The sequence below is a fragment of the Lampris incognitus genome, chromosome 11, assembly GCF_029633865.1.
Source record: "Lampris incognitus isolate fLamInc1 chromosome 11, fLamInc1.hap2, whole genome shotgun sequence".
Taxonomy (NCBI): domain Eukaryota; kingdom Metazoa; phylum Chordata; class Actinopteri; order Lampriformes; family Lampridae; genus Lampris; species Lampris incognitus.
The window spans coordinates 37,191,311-37,210,253 of NC_079221.1; the positions used below are offsets into that span (position 1 = coordinate 37,191,311).

Consider the following 18,943-nt stretch of genomic DNA (forward strand, 5'->3'; position numbering starts at 1 on the left):
CTAAGCAGCTAGTAGTAGTTAGCAGATCTTTGTAAATGTAGCACTGAGCAATGTAGGGGGATAAAACAACTTGTTCACTCAATCCCAAACCTCATAACTATGACATAACTATGACCTCTCTAATATTATTGACAACCTTGACCATTATTCAAGCAAAAACATCTGTTTACAGCTCATTCAAGTCTCAAATAGGCAGCCATTTTGATTTGATGCTCTCATTTTCCCCTTCCAACCATTATTCAAGCAAAAACATCTGTTTACAGCTCATTCAAGTCTCAAATAGGCAGCCATTTTGATTTGATGCTCTCATTTTCCTCTTCCAAATCAGAATGACTTGTTGAGTAGTCCTCCTTACATCCCATAAGGACACTTTACATGTAATTTGCCTAGCAGGAAACATCTGGAACAGGATGCAGGCAACACCGGTAGAAATGGAAATGTTATTCAAGTAGAGCCCTTACAATGGATTTGTTTGTACTATATGCACTCAAAAAAAAATAAATCACAAAAGTTCACCACTCGATGTCTCTTAATTTACACACTCAAACATGGTGTAGGTTTTTCGTCCACTGTTGTCTTTAGCCCCTTTGAGAAGAACCATGATGTATTATTTTTCAGTAATTTCATTAGATATCTACGACACGCAACTCACTTTTCGCTAACAAAGTCTTTTGATATGCCTACATCCAAGTTGTTTCTGTAATGATGAAATAAGGACCACATCTCCACTGCTGTAAGTTAGAAAATCAGGTTTCAAAATATTTCAAGACATCAGACATATTTTCTGGCAACTGTTCACGCAAAAGAAAGCTAACTGCTGATGCGTATTCCTTTTTCCACACCACTCCATTATCAAACTGGAAGCTGCCTGGGATATCCATCGTCTCTGAGCATCGATGCCTTGTTCAAGGGCATGTTGACAGCATACAGTCAGGACAAATGAGCGTGTTTAACGTTCACTTTCCCTGTCCTGATGTTTGTAACTTTCCCAGAATTTGGTACGTAGGAACTAGTCTTAAGCCCGTTTCGCTAAACTCTTCTTCACAGTCCTTTTCTGGAACAGGCTCTGTTTTGTTCTCTTCAGTCTCCGCAGCATGACCTTTCAGATATATCTGTAAAATACAAAGTAAAATGCCTAATCAGAAAACCGCAAGTCAAGTCTGAATGAAATCTAGGTGGAAACATCTTACAGCATGTGCTTTTCTTTAAGGGCATCGGTATTGTTTTGCAGTCAGGTAGCACAGCCACATCTACAGATGGTCTGCACCTTGCAGGAACCTCATATCTCCAATGTGGACTCTTATTAGCATAAAAGTATATTTATTTGAAATCATCTCCGAAACGGAAATGGATGATCCGCTGTGGCGACCCCTAATGGGAGCAGCCAAAAGTAGTAGCAGATTTATTTGAAATCACCTCCTGTGTGTAAATGATTTATAATTGCCTTAGGACTGCTGGGATAGGTTCCCACGACCCTGAGCAGGATAAGTGGTTTGGATAATGGATGGATGGATGATAACAAATATTTATATATTGGTGCAAATTGAAAGATAACCCATCTGGAAGAGTTAATATATTGGACGAACAAGGCTTGTGCAGTACACATACTACAACATGCTTCATTCAAGTTGACAACAGAACTACAGCTGGCAGACGAGCTGGCACACAGTCTAATGTAAAAGGCAGCTTATTTCACACTCAAACCTAGTCACTGTTTAACGAGACTCAAACTTGACTCTAACATGCTGCCACAAGTCAAGAGTCACAGCGATGAGGAGATTCTTGGTTTGGATGGTCCTTAAACCCAGCAGGATGGAGATGTTTGGGTTCTTGGACATATTTATACATTCAAATAACAGCAGGACTGAGGCAAGAGAGGGGTCACGGTGTGACCTGGCTTTATGTCTAACATATGGCTGTAGAAAGAACCTGTCTATCTGACAGGCCAGCAGACAGACAGACAGACATGACAGAGAAAGCCAGGCAGAGGGACAGATGCAACAAGAATGTATCCTCCATGATGGACCATTCCAAACTCAATGTTAAGATGGCAGAACCTGCATTTAGTTTTGGTATAAAGCAAAAGATGAACCAGAGAGGTTTGAGGTTTGGATCTAATCCCAAAGAAATTTGGATTACACACACACCCAAAGAACTGAGATGGGAATTTACAATGTCTGAGTTGTTCTGCCAGGTAGTTCACTGCATTACTTGTTGTGTCACATATATCACCTTGGCCAGGTACAACAAGTACATTTAATGAACTACCTGGCAGAATAGATAACCAGAAGAGGACGTGATTGAGAACCACTACCTTAAACAACCTAGGGAGGTGGATTGAAACAGGTGCTTCAGCTTTCATTCCTCCGTTTCACACTTTCTCAAACAAAGATTGGCTCAAAGAGAACTTTTGGTCCTGTGGGGGAAGCCCAGAGGAAGGGCTATTGGGTTTCTAACAAGGAAACAAGTAAGTTTCCTGTAACCACTGCAAATGCAGTGTCGATAAATAAAATATGGCTATGAGCAAGTTGTGTATTGGGGCCATAGAGGTTTACTAGAAACTCATTATGGCCAACAGTACCAACACAGAGGAGAGGGGAACTTGGGACTAAACCACAACTCTAAACCAAAGGCATGTTATTTCACCACACCTATGTGTAGTTTGGTTCAACATGACGTATGATAACGAAAGCATACAGTAACACAACTGTATCGCGTTATCAACATAAAATGTGCAGATATAGCTCAAACTGATGTTTTGCCCAACTAAAGCATGATAATTTGAAACCAGGAGCACTTTTTTTTTTTGCCAAATCGTCCCTCCGACAACACAAAGGAGGAGACGCACATTTTGATTTGCATTCAAAGCTTTGACCTGAATCCTTTATAAGTCTCCACAGATCATCCCTTGACTAAACCTTCACATGGACCATCTGAGGCAGCACAGCAGTCATGGGACCACAGCCAGACAAGGCAAGAGGGGTCACACCAGGGCAAGCAGGCTGGTGGATGGCCATCACTAGTCCTAGTTTGAGTTTCCTACCTGGGGCCGGGGTCTGCAGAGCAGCAGCGTGGCGATGGAGTACTTGGCGACTTCACACAAGGAGAGGATGATGGAGAATGCTGGATAATTGGTAAGGTTTCAAAAGGAGGATGGTGGGTAGGACCAGCAGGAGAAGAAGGTAGCTGGCTGGTTTTGGAAGAGGAGGGGAGTGGGGTGGGGTTGGGGGGTTAGGGGTTGGCTTACTGGTAGACGCACAAGGATTCAGAGGTTGTGTTCAGATGGCAGGTAGGAACAGGAGGTCCCAGAGGAGGCGAGGGGAGGTACAGTACAGCGCAGGTCCAACAAGTTGGACAAGGAGGAGGCGAAGTGAAGGAGGGTGGGAGAGAGAGGGGTGAAGGGAGGGGCTGAGTTAGGAGAAGAGTGCATCGATACCTGCGGGGGTGAGGACCAGAGCCTGCAGGAGGTCAGAGAGAGAGACGATACCTCGCACCACATCTTCATTGTCTACCAGCACCAGCCTGTGAACCTGAGAGAGGGAGAGAGAGAGAGAGAGAGAGAGAGAGAGAGAGAGAGAGAGAGAGAGGGTGAGTCATTACCGACACTTTTACTTCATGACTTCATTAGTAGGTGAAGAAGGTCTAGAGGTCTTGTATCCCATAGATATCAAGAATTAGGAGGCTTCAAAGATGATAGTGGTACGGTAGAAGCTGCGACACACTTTAACAGTCAGACAGAGGATATTTACATTAATTGATATCATTGAAAGGAAGCAATCAACATCTTGCATTAATGGAGCTGAAGAGGAAAACTTGTCGTTATGGCTTTCAGCAGCTGAATCCCTGATATCCATAAGCATATGATGACATGTGATTTGTGTCTCAGCCTTGGTGATGAATTGTCCTCTTGTAGTATGACCCAGGGTGGGATGGGGGGGGGGGTTATGTTATTGTTTTTTTCTCTTTTTTACCTTTAGTTTGTGTTGTAAGTGAACCATTTTCAATAAAAAAACATTTACTCAAAAAAGAAAAAGTTATGCTTGTGTGATTGTATTGATGTGCTGTTAGTGTGTGTGTGTGTGTGTGCGTGTGTGTGTGTGTGTGTGTGTGTGGTATCTTGACTATTGTAGTAGTGATAAATGGTCGTTTTACGTGTGTGTTTTCTCGGTGTGTGTGGTACCTCAGCTGTAGCGATGCGGTCTATAACGGTCTCCAGGGTTTCGTGGGGGTAACACTTGAGAACCCCCTCCATACAGCAGGCCCTGGATTCCACAGCCTCCCTCATGGTGATGCTTAGGTTGTTGTAGCTCTTCTGGGCCGCCAGGTTCTTTACAACATACACGACATCAATTCACTTCAGTTACACCCAGAGAACCTTTCAACACCCACTCTGACAACTCGTTACATGAATGTTGGTTAAACGGCAGGTCCCGTGTACAAACCAATAACGCTGGATAAAGCAATCTAAGATACTACATACAAGACATTACAGCAGTGTTTCAGGTGTGAGAGAAGATATTGTATTTTTTCTCACTGGATTTTTAAATTCTGTTTAAGAGAATATTACAGCACAAGAGGAAATTTAAACTGGAAATGTGTAAGGAAAAAAAAACTGAAAACGAACAAACAAAAGAGAATAAATAAAACCATGTCATTCACATCATTAATATCACCAACAATGAGAAATTACCAGAAACACACAGTATCAATTACTGAATTGATATTAATAATAATTCAGTAACTGAATTGATACAAATAGGGATGAAACATATATTTGACTCATAATGTTAATTTAGATTTTAATGTTTAAGGTACAAGAAACAGAGTTGGGTCCATGTACCCTCTCTTTCCTGCAATGTGCTTTTTGAGAGCTAGTCACTGCCGCCTAGTGGGCATGACTGATAGTACCTGAATCTAACATGACAGTCCCATGCATCCCCAACACACACACACATGTAGGAGTGGTGCTTTAGCTTACATACAAACCAAACAGCCATAGTAATGTTACCACAGCACTACTGTGAAAATGTCATATTCAGTAACTTAACTTACAATGACATCAAACCTGGAATAAAGAGCCACCACTTTGCCTGGAGAGAGAAGGAATGGACAGACGGACAGATGGGCAGAAAAACAGAAAAGAATGAGAGACAGATGCAGAAATAGATAGACAAAAATAACTTTGGCATTAAAAAGATAGATATTGTTATGGCCTGTCTGACAATCCAGGCCAATTTTATTGCATGCTTTTAACATAGTGTAGACTACAGATTAAACAGTGAGTGTGTACACTACAGAAAATGCTCGAACACTATATTAGACAGCCCAGTTACTAAATAAATATTTAAAACAACTGCAAATTTTGAAAGTACTAGAGGGTGTGCTCCAATTATCGGGGCATCACATTGCTCAGCCTTCCTGGGAAAGTCTACTCTAGGGGGCTGGAAAGGAGGCTCTGACCAATTGTTGAACCTCGGATCCAGGAGGAACAATGCGGATTCCATCCTGGCTGTGGAATAACGGACCAACTGTTTACCCTTGCAGAAGTGCTGAGGGGGGCACATGGGAGATTGACCAGCCAGTCTACATGTGTTTTGTGGACTTGGAGAAGGCTTACGACCATGTACCCTGGGGCACTCTGTGGGGGGTACTGCGGGAGTATGGGGTACCGGGGCAGTTGCTACAAGCCATCCGGTCCTTGTATAACCAAAGTGAGAGCTGTGTCCGCATTCTCGGCACAAAGTCAGACACGTTTTCGGTGGGTGTCGGACTCCACCCTTGTCTCCGATTCTGTTTGTGATATTCATGGACAGGATCTCAAGGCGCAGCCAAGGTGAGGAGTGTGTCCATTTGGGGAACCTCAGAATTGCATCTGTTCTTCGCAGATGATGTGGTTTTGTTGGCTTCATCAGAACACGGCCTCCAGCATGCACTGGGGCAGTTTGCAGCTGATTGTGAAATGGTCGGGATGAGAGTAAGCACCTTCACGTCTGAGGCCATGGTTCTCTATTGAAAATGGTGAATTGCTCCCTATGGGTTGGGGATGAGTTATTACCTCAAGTGAAGGAGTTCAAGTATCTCGGGGTCTTGTTCACACGTGAGGGTAGGATGGAGCAGGAGATTGACAGGCGGATTGGTGCAGCATCAGCAGTAATGCGGACATTGTACCGGATCGTTGTGGTGAAGAGGGAGCTGAGCCGGAAGACAAAGCTCTCAATTTACCAGTCAGTCTTCGTTCCAACCCTCACCTATAGTCAAGAGCTTTGGGTAGTGACCAAAAGGGTGAGATCACAGATACAAGCGGCTGAAATGAGTTTCCTCCATAGGGTGTCTGGGCTCAGCCTTAGAGATAGGGTGAGGAGTTCAGACTCTGGAGGAAGCTCGGAGTAGAGCCATTGCTCCTTCGCGTCGAAAGGACCCAGTTGAGGTGGATCAGGCATCTAATTAGGATGCCTCATAGGTGCCTTCCTTTGGAGGTTTTCCGGGCACGTCCAACTGGGAGGAGACCCCGGGGTAGACAGAACTTGCTGGAGGGACTACATGTCCAATTTGGCCTGGGAACACCTTGGGATCCCCCAGGAGGAGCTGGAGGGCGCTGCTGGGGAGAGGGGCATCTGGAGTGCCCTACTTAGCTTGCTGCCAACGCAACCCGACCCCAGAGAAACGGCTGATGATGAGATGAGATGAGACGAAGCACCTATAGGATACTGCTAATCTAGTATTTCAAACTTATATTAATGATAATGTCATGAAATATTAAATTTACAATACTGAATTACTACCAGTAAAATAAATAAAGTTATCGGTTATAATGAGCTGAATCACTGAAACAGTTGTATATGTGTGGAGGTGGGGTGTGTTCAGAAGGTGGGCAGCAGATTGAAATGGTAGGATCAGTTAATTTCTGTGTCTGCCTGTGGTAAAACCAGGGCCAGGGCTTTGTCCAGAGACACAGACGTTAGAATATGAAGAGCATATTATTCAGAGGTCCTGATTTTGTATTTTTTAACAGCAAGTGTGCCTGTTTGTGTCCGGTCAAACTCTGCTCCTGTTTTCACCACAACCACACAGAGAAATAATCGACAACTCCAGTTGTTGATTATCAAGCTACTTACAGCTTCAGCTATTGGCCAGCAATGAAGCATCACTCCTATGCTCTCCGTCTGCTGCCCACTTCTTAGATGCAACCCTACCTTCACAATCACTTCATCTGTTACTTTGAATTGCATTGATGTCAAGTTAAAAAACTGATCCATTTACATTAGCCATTAATGGTCAGACAGAATGTCTATCTCTCTGGAGAGCTCAGATGTCTGCAGCGTGTGTGTGTGTGTGTGTGTGTGTGTGTGTGTGTGTGTGTGTGTGTGTGTGTGTGTGTGGTCATGTGATTTGTGAGCACCTTGCTCATTGACCACCGGCAGAGCAGACACACGTCTCTCTACGAAGATGGACAGAGCATCAAAGACAGTTTCCGTCTCTTTGACAGTAGCGATTTCTCTGAAGGTCCCGATCGCCACCTCACTCATCCGCTTCTGCAAGAACCGAGGCTTAGGGATCATAGAGCCCTGGCAGGGGAAAGGAGAGAAGAGGAGAATAAAGTAGAGCTCAATACAACAGAAAAGGTTGTAATCGATTTTATCCATCCATCCATCCATCCACTATCCAAACTGCTTATCCTGCTCAGGGTTGCAGGGATGCTGGAGTCTATCCCAGCAGTCATTGGGCGGCAGGCGGGGAGACGCCCTGGACAGGCCGCCAGGCCATCACAGGGCCGACACACACCCATACATTCACACCTAGGAAGAATTTAGTACAGCCGATTCACCTGACCTACATGTCTTTGGACTGTGGAAGGAAACCGGAGCCCCCGGAGGAAACCCACACAGACACGGGGAGAACATACAAACTCCACACAGAGGACGACCCAGGACAACCCCCAAGGTTGGACTACCACAGGGCTTGAACCCAGGACCTTCTTGCTGTGAGGCAACCACGCTAACCATTGCGCCACCCTTAATTAACTTTAATCAACTCATATTTAGATTGAATTGATCAAATCCACTAACAGTTCTTCAAAACTATTTGGAAAAATCGGTTCTCTTCCCAGAACATAGATGGAGCCTGGCTTCAGCAGACGACGTTGTTTTAGTATTTCCATTTTAATGAATTTTACCTCGGAATAAGAAACCAATTGTTTGACACCGTGCATTGAAATGCAGACATGACCACGGTGGCTGGTGCATGCTGACAACAGGCCTAATTCAAAAGTTGATGAAACACAATGCATTGTATAAGTGCTTTGGGTTATATGTCTGTTTTGTTTTATATTGGTAAGACCGGTGTGTGGATTAGCTAAAATGTATGTGTCCCAATCTGTGGAAGAGATGCACATCTTTACACAGTTTGGACCGGTCCCATTTCTGACTCCAGTCTCCATCTGTGTCTCCTCCTGATAGACGTCCTGGGCCTTTCCAGAGGGTTTGGTTTAGAGTCTGAAGGCTTTAAGCAAGTCTTTCTTTCCAGTCCAAGGTGTTTAGGGATAGGATAGCTTAGAGTGCTAGTTTTTAGGGAAGGTTAACTCACAAAAATGTGGAGGAACTTGAGGATGCGTTTATGAGTGAGGATGTGAAGAACGTTGCCTGACTCTGGGTCAATCACTGGCAGCCGATGAATTTTATTCTTCAACAGGGAGTAGATGGCTTCAAACAGACTGAGGAGAGGACAGAAATGCTGCTATCATCATCACTATTATTAATAGCAGTAGTACTAATCAGTAAATGACCTGAAACAATGTAATACCACTATCGTAGCAGGATCAGACACACCAATACATAGTGCGTCAGATTGCAGAGCACAAGAAGCCTTGAGAGATTTCTCGATGTTATATGGTTTGAGATTCGGTGGTGGGATTGTCAATGCTCGCATACACCTGGAAACATTCATTAAACTGATGGAAGTTTAGAGAATCCGAATGCTCTTTTTCTTCCTTCAACATTGAGCATTTACCCTCTCATTATGCAAGGCATAACGCCCCCAGCTGCCCCAGATCTGCAGAAGATAGAGGTTGTATTGGGAGATTCCAGGTGAAAATATATCTCTGTCAGCCTATATCTCTGCAAACATGTCTGTCTACAGAATGTCTTGTTCTGTCTGGACTGGTCTTACCTGGAGTCAGGAGTGATGCTGATCAGAGAGTTGACAGAGTACTCCAGATAGATCTCTGCCAGGACACACAAACAGATAGACAAGACAGGTAGATGGACAGGGAGACGGATGTCACTGTTGCACAGTTTAATGTACACTTCACACACACATCAATGAGGCCGTTTCAGTTCAATCACACAACAGTAGAATCTAGTGTGTAGTTCTGTCTAAGGTGGGCGTGTGCTTTGAGGTTGAATGTAAACCAAGCTTCCTTTGTGTCGGACTGACCTCTCCATGTCTCAATCCTGTGTTCCTCCAGCTCATAGATTTGTACCTGGAGACAACACAGCATCATCATCATCACCACCACCCTCTCAATTCAGGGACCTCATTCATGAAACGATTGTTGAACATTACTGGCATCATTTACACATTTTCTATATGGACTTATACATTATCTAGAAACTGAGCTGCGCTCATTGAAAGTCTGTCTCACATACCTTCTGTCCACATATCAAATATGATCTCTAATTTGAAGACAGCTTCACAAAATTTAAAATTTTGCTCTGTGACTATGGCAACATCCTGTCATTCCTGACTGTCATATTCCTAGCAGGCACTAGAGTAAAAATACACCATGAGTACACTGAATTACGAAATACTTATATTTACCCATATGCCTAAATTTCCCTCCAAGTCTCCAATACAACCTATTTCCTAGACTTGATATTAAAAGCTACTTTGTCAAAACAAATGTAATCAATTGAGTGTGCAGAGTCCTCTGTGACCGTTTAAAAGTGGCTCACTCCTCTTTCAAGCGGTGCCTCTTCAGAGTCAGTACATTATCAGGGTCAGGACCTCATCTGGGTCCTTTCACTTAACAAAACAATCAGTGAGCTCATCTTTGTTCCATTTCCAAGTTGCGTTTGAACCATGTTGGAAGCTGTGTTCAAGATATTTATTTTCTAAAGCACAGATTACTGTTACAGAGTTCTGCTTGTGATATATACACTGATGAGCCAGAACATTATGACCACTCACAGGTGAACTGAATAATGTTGATCACCTCCAAACAAGGCCACATGTCAAGTCTGGGTAGATTAGATGGTAAGCGAACAATCGGTTGTTGTAGTAAACATGTTGGATGCAGGAGAAATGGTCAGGAGTAAAGACCTGAGCGATTTTGACAAGGGCCAAATTGTTATGGCCAGATGACGGTGTCAAAGCATCTCTGAAACGGCAAGGCTTGTGGGTGCTCCGGATCAGCAGTGGTGAGCACCTACTGAGTGGTCCGAGGAGAGACAAACCACAAACCGGCGATAGGGTGTTGGGCGCCCAAGGCTCATCGATGAGTGGGAGCAACGAAGGCGATCCCCTCTGGTCCGAACCGACAGAAGGTCTATTGTGGCACAAGTCACAGAAAATTTTAATGATGATTACAGGAGGAATGTGTGCGTAGCCGCAGACCAGTCAGAGTGCTCATGATGACGCCTGTCCACCGTCGAAAGCACCTATAGTGGGCACGTAAGCGTCGGAGCTGGACCATGGAGCAGTGAAAGAAGGTCGCCTGATCTGATGAGTCCCATTTTCTTTTAGATTACATGGATGGCCGTGTATGTGTCCACCATTAACCTGAGGAAGTGATGGCACCAGGATGCACTGTGGGAAGACAACAAGCTGGTGGAGGGAGCGGGATGCTCTGGTCAATGTTCTGCTGGGAAACCCTGGGTCTGGCCATTCATGTGGATGTTACTTTGACCTACCTAAACATAGCTGCAGACCAAATACATCCCTTCATGGCAACGATATTCCCTGATGGCAGTGGCCTCTTTCAGCAGGATAACGCACCCTGCCACACTGCACACATTGTTCAGGAATGGTTTGAGAAACTTGACAAAGAGTTTAAGGTTTAGCCCTGGCCCTCAAATTCTCCAGATCTCAATCCGATTGAGCAACTGTGGGATGTGCTGGAAAAACAAGTCCGATCCAAGGCGGTTCCACCTCACAAAATAAAGGACTTGAAAGATCTGCTGCTAATTTTTTGGTGTCAGATACCGCGGTCCACGCATCAGCAAGTTGACACTGTTTTGGCGGCACACAGAGGACCAACAGCACATTAGGCAGGTGGTCATAATGTTTTGGCACATCAGTGTATATCTCCTGAATGAAAGACACAGGGACGATGCAAAAAAGAGGGAATATAAGGTTTGACAAACAATGTAAGGCAAGGTTGAGCCTATAAGATTGTAAGAGGGGTGTCGTATGTAGCTACACCTTCTGAGCCACATGGATTCGTCTTTATCTTTTTATCATTGCCTTTCGGTAGCAAGCAAAAAATCAAAGATTATGACTGTGCAAAAAATATGCAAAAATGTGTCTAAATATTTTTAATTTAGGTCAGGACTGGAGATAAACTCTGAAGTCATTTTTCAGCCTCAAAAGAAAGGTGGTGCTGGTAGACTTACAGGATGTGAGTGCAGCAGGTTTTTCTTGTATAGAGGAAGAAGAACTCAACTCACCAGAGGAGCCTTGTAGTAACGATGGAGGATGTTGATGAAGTCTGTGATGGTCAGCATACCTTCTCACACACACACGCACGCACGCACGCACACACACACACACACACACACACACACACACACACACACACACACACACACACACACATTAGAAGCAATAAATAAATAAATATCTGCAATTAGTTAATTACCAAGCCACTGAGGATGCACAAGCCAGTGCATTCTTAGTGCTGGTCCCAAGCCTGGATAAATGGAGAGGATTGCATCAGGAAGGGCATCCTGCGTAAAATCTTTGCCAAATCAAATATGCGGATCATAAATAAGATTCCCATACTGGATCAGTCGAGGCTTGGGTTACCAACGACCGCCACAGGTACTGTTAGCCAGCAGGATGCCAGTGGAAACTATGCTACTGTTGGGCAAAGGAGAAGGAGAGGGGGAAGGCATGTCCAGAGGCAGCGAGAGAAGAGGAAGGGTAGGAGTGTGGAGATGAGAGTCGGAACTTTGAATGTTGGCACTATGACTGGTAAAAGGGGAGAGCTGGCTGATATGATGGAAAGAAGAAAGGTAGGTATATTGTATGTGCAAGAAACCAGGTGGAAGGGGAGTAAGGCCAGGAGCATCGGAGGTGGGTTAAACTCTTCTACCATGGTGCGAATGGGAGGAGAAATGGGGTAGGGGTAATTCTGAAGGAAGAGTATGTCAAGAGTGTGCTGGAGGTGAAGAGAGTGTCAGACAGAGTGATGAGTATGAAGCTGGAAGAAGGTGTATTGATGAATGTTATCAGTGCATATGCCCCACAAGTTTGGTGTGAGATTGACAAGAAAGAAGAATTCAGGAGTGAGTTGGATGACGTAGTGGAGAGGGTACCCAAGGAGGACAGAGTGGTGATTGGAGCGGACTTCAATGGGCATGTTGGTGAAGGGAACAGAGGTGATGAGGAGGTGATGGGTAGGTATGGTGTCAAGGAGAGAAATGTGGAAGGACAGATGGAGGTGGATTTTGCGAAAAGGATGGAAATGGCTGTGGTGATACATATTTTAAGAAGAGGGAGGAACACAGGGTGACATAAAAGAGTGGAGGAAAGTGCACACAGGTGGACTATATCTTATGTAGGAGGCGCGATCTGAAAGGGATTGGAGACGGCAAGGTGGTGACAGGGGAGAACATAGCTAGGCAGCATCGGATGGTGGTCTGTAGGATGACTTTTGAGACCAAGAAAAGGAAGCAAGTGAAGGCAGAGCCGAAGATCAAATGGTGGAAGTTGAAGAAGGAAGACTGTTGTGTAATGTTCAGGGAGGAGTTAAGACAGGCACTCGGTGGTAGTGAAGAGTTGCCGGATGGCTAGGCAACCACTGCAGAAATAGTGAGGGAGACAGCTAGGAAGGTACTTGGTGTGTCATCTGGACAGAGGAAGGAAGACAGGAGACTTGGTGGTGGGATGAGGAAGTACAGCAAAGTATACAGCGGAAGAAGTTGGCAAAGAAGAAGTGGGATAGTCAGAGAGATGAAGAAAGTAGACAGCAGTACAAGCAGATGCAGCATAAAGTGAAGAGAGAGGTGGCAAAGGCAAAGGAAAAGGCGTATGGTGAGTTGTATGACAGGTTAGACACTAAAGAAGGAGAAAAGGACTTGTACCGATTGGTGAGACAGAGGGACCGAGCTGCGAAGGATGTGCACCAAGTTAGGGCGATCAAGGATAGAGATGGAAATGTGCTGACAAGCGAGGAGAGTGTGTTGAGCAGGTGGAAGGAGTACTTTGAGGGGCTGATGAATGAAGAAAATGAGAGCGAGAGAATGTTGGATGATGTGGGGATAGTGAATCAGGAAGTGCAGTGGATTAGCAAGGAGGAAGTGAGGGCAGCTATGAAGAGGATGAAGAATGGAAAGGCAGTTGGTTCAGATGACATACTTGTGGAGGCATGGAGGTGTTTAGGAGAGATGGCAGTGGGGTTTTTAACTAGATTGTTTAACACAATCTTGGAAAAGTCAGAGGATGCCTGAGGAGTGGAGAAGAAGTATACTGGTACCAATTTTCGAGAACAAGGGCGATGTGCAGAGCTGTAGCAACTACAAAGGTATAAAGTTGATCAGCCACAGCATGAAGATATGGGAGAGTAATAGAAGCTAGATTAAGAGGAGAGGTGACGATTGGCGAGCAGCAGTATGGTTTCATGTCAGGAAAGAGCACTACAGATGTGATGTTTGCTTTGAAAATGTTGATTGAGAAGTGTACAGCAGGCCAGAAGCAGTTACATTGTCTTTGTAGATACAGAGAAAGCATATGACAGGGTGCCGAGAGAGGAGGTGTGGTATTGTATGAGGAAGTCAGGGGTGGCAGAAAAGTATGTAGGAGTTGTGTATGAGGGCAGTGTAACAGTGGTGCGGTGTGCGGTTGGAATGACAGATGGGTTCAACTTGGAGGTGGGATTACATCAAGGATCGGCTCTGAACCCTTTCTTGTTTGCAATGGTGATGGACAGGTTGACCGACGAGATCAGGCAGGAGTCTCCATGGACTATGATGTTTGCGGATGACGTGATCTGTAGCGAGAGTAGGGTGCAGGTTGAGGAGAGCCCGGAGAGGTGGAGGTATGCACTGGAGAGAAGAGGAATGAAAGTCAGGAGGATCAAGATGGAATACCTATGCATGAATGAGAGGGCGGACAGTGGAATGGTGAGGATGCAAGGAGTAGAGGTGACGAAGGCGTATGAGTTCAAATACTTGGGGTCAACTGTCTGAAGTAACGGGGAGTGCAGAAGAGAGGTGAAAAAGAGAGTGCAGGCAGGGTGGAGTGGGTGGAGAAGAGTGTCAGGAGTGATTTGTGACAGAAGGGTACCAGCAAGAGTTAAAGGGAAGGTTTTCAAGATGGTTGTGAGACCAGCTAGGTTATATGGTTTGGAGACAGCGGCACTGATGAAAAAACAGGAGGAGGAGCTGGAGGTGACAGAGTTGAAGATGCTAAGATTTTCACTGGGAGTGACAAAGAAGGACAGGATTAGGAATGATTATATTAGAGGGACAGCTCAGGTTGAACAGTTTGGAGACAAAGCAAGAGAGGCAAAACTGAGATGGTTTGGACATGTGTGGAGGAGAGACGCTAGGTATATTGGGAGAAGGATGCTGAATATGGAGCTGCCAGGGAAGAGGAAAAGAGGAGGTTTATGGATGTGATGAGGGAGGACATGCAGGTGGCTGGTGTGACAGAGGAAGAGGCAGAGGACAGGAAGAGATGGAAACGGATGATCCGTTGTGGCAATCCCTAACGGGAGCAGCCGAAAGTAATAGTAGTAGTTAATACATGGTGTTCAAACAGCTGTATGAACTGGGTTTCTATATTTATTGGTTCTCTTTTAATATTATCTCGGTCTGTATTTTCTGTGATATAATGTCTAATTTGTAAATATCTATATAGGTCACTTGAGGGTAGAGCAAACTTGTCTTGGAGTTGTGGAAAAGATTTAAATGTATTCCCATCAAACAGTTGATTGTCTTCAACCCATCAACCCACTTTCAGCCCATCTTTTATAAGCCCTTGAGTCAGGTCTTTATTGTCCTTATGGATAACAATTATTACTGTGTCTGACCATGACCCAGGCGGTTTCCCCTCTGTTAGGACATAGTTATAGACTCTGCATAGAACTGGGGTTAACTCGTCTACAAATGTTTTGTAGTATTCTCCAGGAAAGCCATTTACCCCTGGAGATTTATTATTTTTAAGTTTGAGAATACTCTCTTTGATTTCTTCTTCTTTAATAGGAGATGTCATCATATTGGCCTCATCTGCTGTTAATCTAGTCAGATTGATTGAATTAAAAAAGGATTCAATCTTTTCTCTTTTATGAGGCTCACCTTCCTCTTTATAAAACTTTCTGTAGTAAGTAGAAAATGCCTCTGCAATATCTTTTGGTTGGGTTAGCATCTGGTCACTGTTTGGGCATTTTACCTTGTGCACTGCTCTGTTGGATTGGGCTTTACGTAGCTGGAAAGCCAGTTGGTGGCTTGCTCTGTTACCCATTTCGTAGTGTTCCTTATTTATGAATTGTAGTGCCCCCTCTGCTTTATAGGTTAATGGATTATTTAATTTTTGTCTATTTTCTTTTAATAAGTCCAATATTTTGTTTTTTTTGATAGTTGATTCTCTGTCTCTAGTTTCTTGATTTCCTTCTCCAATTCAACTTGTTGGGCAAGCCATTGCTTTTTTAATCTTGAAGAAATAGCAATAATATTACCTCTCATCGCTACTTTGGCCCCTTCCCAGAGAATAGAGGGAGAGACAATGTCATTATCATTAGCGGTAAAATATTATGTGGCATCTTTATGTATTTCTTGTTGAATTGCTTCGTCATTTAACAATGACACATTAAGTCTCCAGTATCTAAACTGTTTATTTGGTCCTATCTTTATTTTTAAGGCATGGTCTGATATAGTTATTGGTTCTATAGTACAGTCACTAGTCCTGTAGATGTCTGTTCCAGATATCACAAACATATCCAGCCTAGAGTAACTGCCACACACCTGTGATATGAAAGTGAAGTCTTTTTCTCTGGGGTGTAAGTGGCGCCAGATATCCACCAAGCCCAGTTCACACGTCATTGCTAACAGAGTAGTAGATTTTTTTGGACAAGGAGCCTACTTCTGCTGGGAGCCTATCCATAGTTTGTCTCAAAATGCAACTGAATTCTCCACTTATCAAAATAGTACCCTGTGATTTGTTTGCTAATAAAGACGCTATGTTTTTAAAGAAATCTGTACAGTCTTCATTTGGGGCATATAAATTGAACATTGTTATTTTAGTACCTCCAATAGTCCCTATTACCATCACATATCTACCCTCTTTGTCATCAATTTTTTTTCATGGTTGAGGTAAACTGATTTATTGAATAGGATAGCAACTCCCCTTTTCCTCCCATTTTAAAAAGAAGCACTATACACTTGAGCCACCCATTCCCTTTTTAGTTTTGAATTTTCCTTTTCTGACAAATGGGTCTCCTGGATCATTGCTATAGAGCAATGTAGTTTTTTAAGTTGACTGAATATTTTTTTTCTCTTAATTGGACTGCTTATACTCTTAACATTATAACTAATACAATTTACACTATCCATGTATTGTTGGTTTACACTGGTTAGTATACGCCCCTCTTAGTTTTATCCAAAGACATATAAAGTCAAGTAAGCCAAAAGTGTAACAACATGACAGAGGAGTGTGAGTGTTCCTCCATGGGAATCACACACAGTGTCGGTGCTGCTGTCAGTCGTCCGGCTCGTGGAGCGGTCGCCGCTCGAAATGCGGGTATTATACTCGCGGCTCATATTTAAGTTCCGTCCGTTGCATTAAGACTTGGAGTTGTCGTCCCAATCCTAACGTTGGTTGTTTTGAGTTCCACAAAATAAAACTGGGCGTGCGCTGAGATCACTCAGCTCCATTGAAGAAAGCCTTGACATCTGTGCCCGATAATACCACTGGGTCTTTCCCTCGTCTCCCTCCTGCGTTGCTCCACCTGCAGCGGGATAGCTCCCTCTCCATCTGTTCCCGTTTGTCCACCCGGACCTGGATATTGAACTCCTGAAGTGTCTGGAGAGCATCCGTTACTTGGTACTACTTCATAGTACCAAGACAGTTGTAGTTAAGGTCACTAATGACCCACTGCAGACTGCAGACAGAGGTGACTGCTCGATTTTAGTTCTTTTAGACTCTGCTGCCATAGACACAATCGATCCCAACATCCTCTTACAACACTTAACACTACAACGACCAGGATTTCACTCCTACCTAAAATGACCATGGGCCATCAAAATGACTGCCGGTTTTTAAACCATATTCTGTCAAGATAAATACCCAATTGAGATATTAATGCATTGCATATGTTAGTGTTTCTATTAGGAAATGACTGACACCAAAATTAACATTTTAACAACTGTAATACTATTTTTAAACAATTTAAACTTCAGAGAGACATGATCAAACTCGAATAGCAAAATTGAAAAACTGAAAATATTACCGCAGAAACAAAACAGAAAACAGATATTGCTAATCTAACAAATGTAACAAGGCCTATAAAAGGTGAAATGCAAAAAAAGAACTGAAAACAACAATTGAAACAGTCCCACACAATGACTGGAACTTAAAAACTACTAGAACGACTATGGGTGTTTAAAAATGACTGCCCACGGTTTTTAAAATCTATATTTTGTCAAGATAAATACCCAATTGAGATATTAATGCATTGCATGTATTAGTATGTGTGTTAAGAAATGACTGACACCCAAATTAACATTTTAACAACTCTAATACTATTTTTCAAACAATTTAAAATCCTCGCTGGCCAACGGCTGTAAATACTGCAACGCCTCGGTGGTAGTCATAGTGCGTCTGAAATGGCGGCTGTACCAAGACATGTTGGCAATAATCAAAAATCAAGTTTAGACTATTACTTTGCACTGGAGAATGCGAGTGTGTTTCTAGGACAGAGCAACGAACTTCACAAAGGAAATGATGCGACTAACGCATCATAAATAGTGACATGACCAGAACGATGACGCGCAAATTACGAGCGGTCATTTTGACCATTCATGGTCATTTTACGTAGATCTTGTAATTTTTTTGTGCAATTGACCTAAAACTCATTTTAATGCAAATATATGCAATTTTAGGAGCATTCAGGGAGCAGCAGGTCCGTATTTTTCCCCCCACAAAGTTATTAAACTTTGAAAATCCAGAACCATCAGAATGAGACTTGGGTTGACATCAAGGGCTTGGCTCTTAGCTTAGTACGTTCTTACCTCACCAACAGAACTTTTTCTGTTGTTCTAGGTAACTCTGCCTCCTCGGTGGCTCAGTTGAGTTGTGGTGTCCCTCAAGGCTCAGTTCTTGGCCCCCTTCTCTTTTCTATATAAATGCTGCTGCTTGGCCAGGTCATTCAAAATCACGATGTGCTCTACCATTTTTGTGCTGACGACACCCAGTTATACATGCTACTAAAACCCACAGATCCTAGCACTCTAGCAAATCTCACAACTTACTGGAGGATTGATAGGTCGGAGTGTAACTGTAGCTGATTGGGAGTATGTGACCACTGTGGTGCATCGGCAAGTATGCAAAGATGTTATCTTAAAAGATGTTTATTGACAAGTAGGCGTGTGTGTGTGCCTCTCTGACATTGAATCCTGGATGTCCAAACATTTTCTCAAATTTAATGATCTGAGGTCATTCTGTTTGGTCCCAAAAATTCCATCAGCCCTTTTGTTACTAATATTGGTCGTCTGTCAGGTAGTCTTAA

The 18,943-nt window shown here is 43.6% G+C and overlaps 1 protein-coding gene across 1 annotated transcript in view; it reads right to left on the reverse strand.

The window, feature by feature from the left end:
• Positions 1–650: 650 nt before the first annotated feature.
• Positions 651–18,943, reverse strand: part of LOC130120530 (5'-AMP-activated protein kinase subunit gamma-1-like) — a 39,536-nt gene continuing 21,243 nt past the window's right edge. Inside the window, exons 5-13 of the mRNA XM_056289103.1 lie at positions 11,664–11,722; positions 9,433–9,478; positions 9,166–9,220; positions 8,584–8,710; positions 7,400–7,565; positions 5,053–5,090; positions 4,181–4,327; positions 3,437–3,530; positions 651–1,112 (exon numbers count right to left, since the gene is read on the reverse strand). Coding sequence (XP_056145078.1) covers positions 1,081–1,112; positions 3,437–3,530; positions 4,181–4,327; positions 5,053–5,090; positions 7,400–7,565; positions 8,584–8,710; positions 9,166–9,220; positions 9,433–9,478; positions 11,664–11,722 — 764 coding nt within the window. The 3' untranslated portion in view covers positions 651–1,080. The remainder of the gene's footprint in view (positions 1,113–3,436; positions 3,531–4,180; positions 4,328–5,052; positions 5,091–7,399; positions 7,566–8,583; positions 8,711–9,165; positions 9,221–9,432; positions 9,479–11,663; positions 11,723–18,943) is intronic.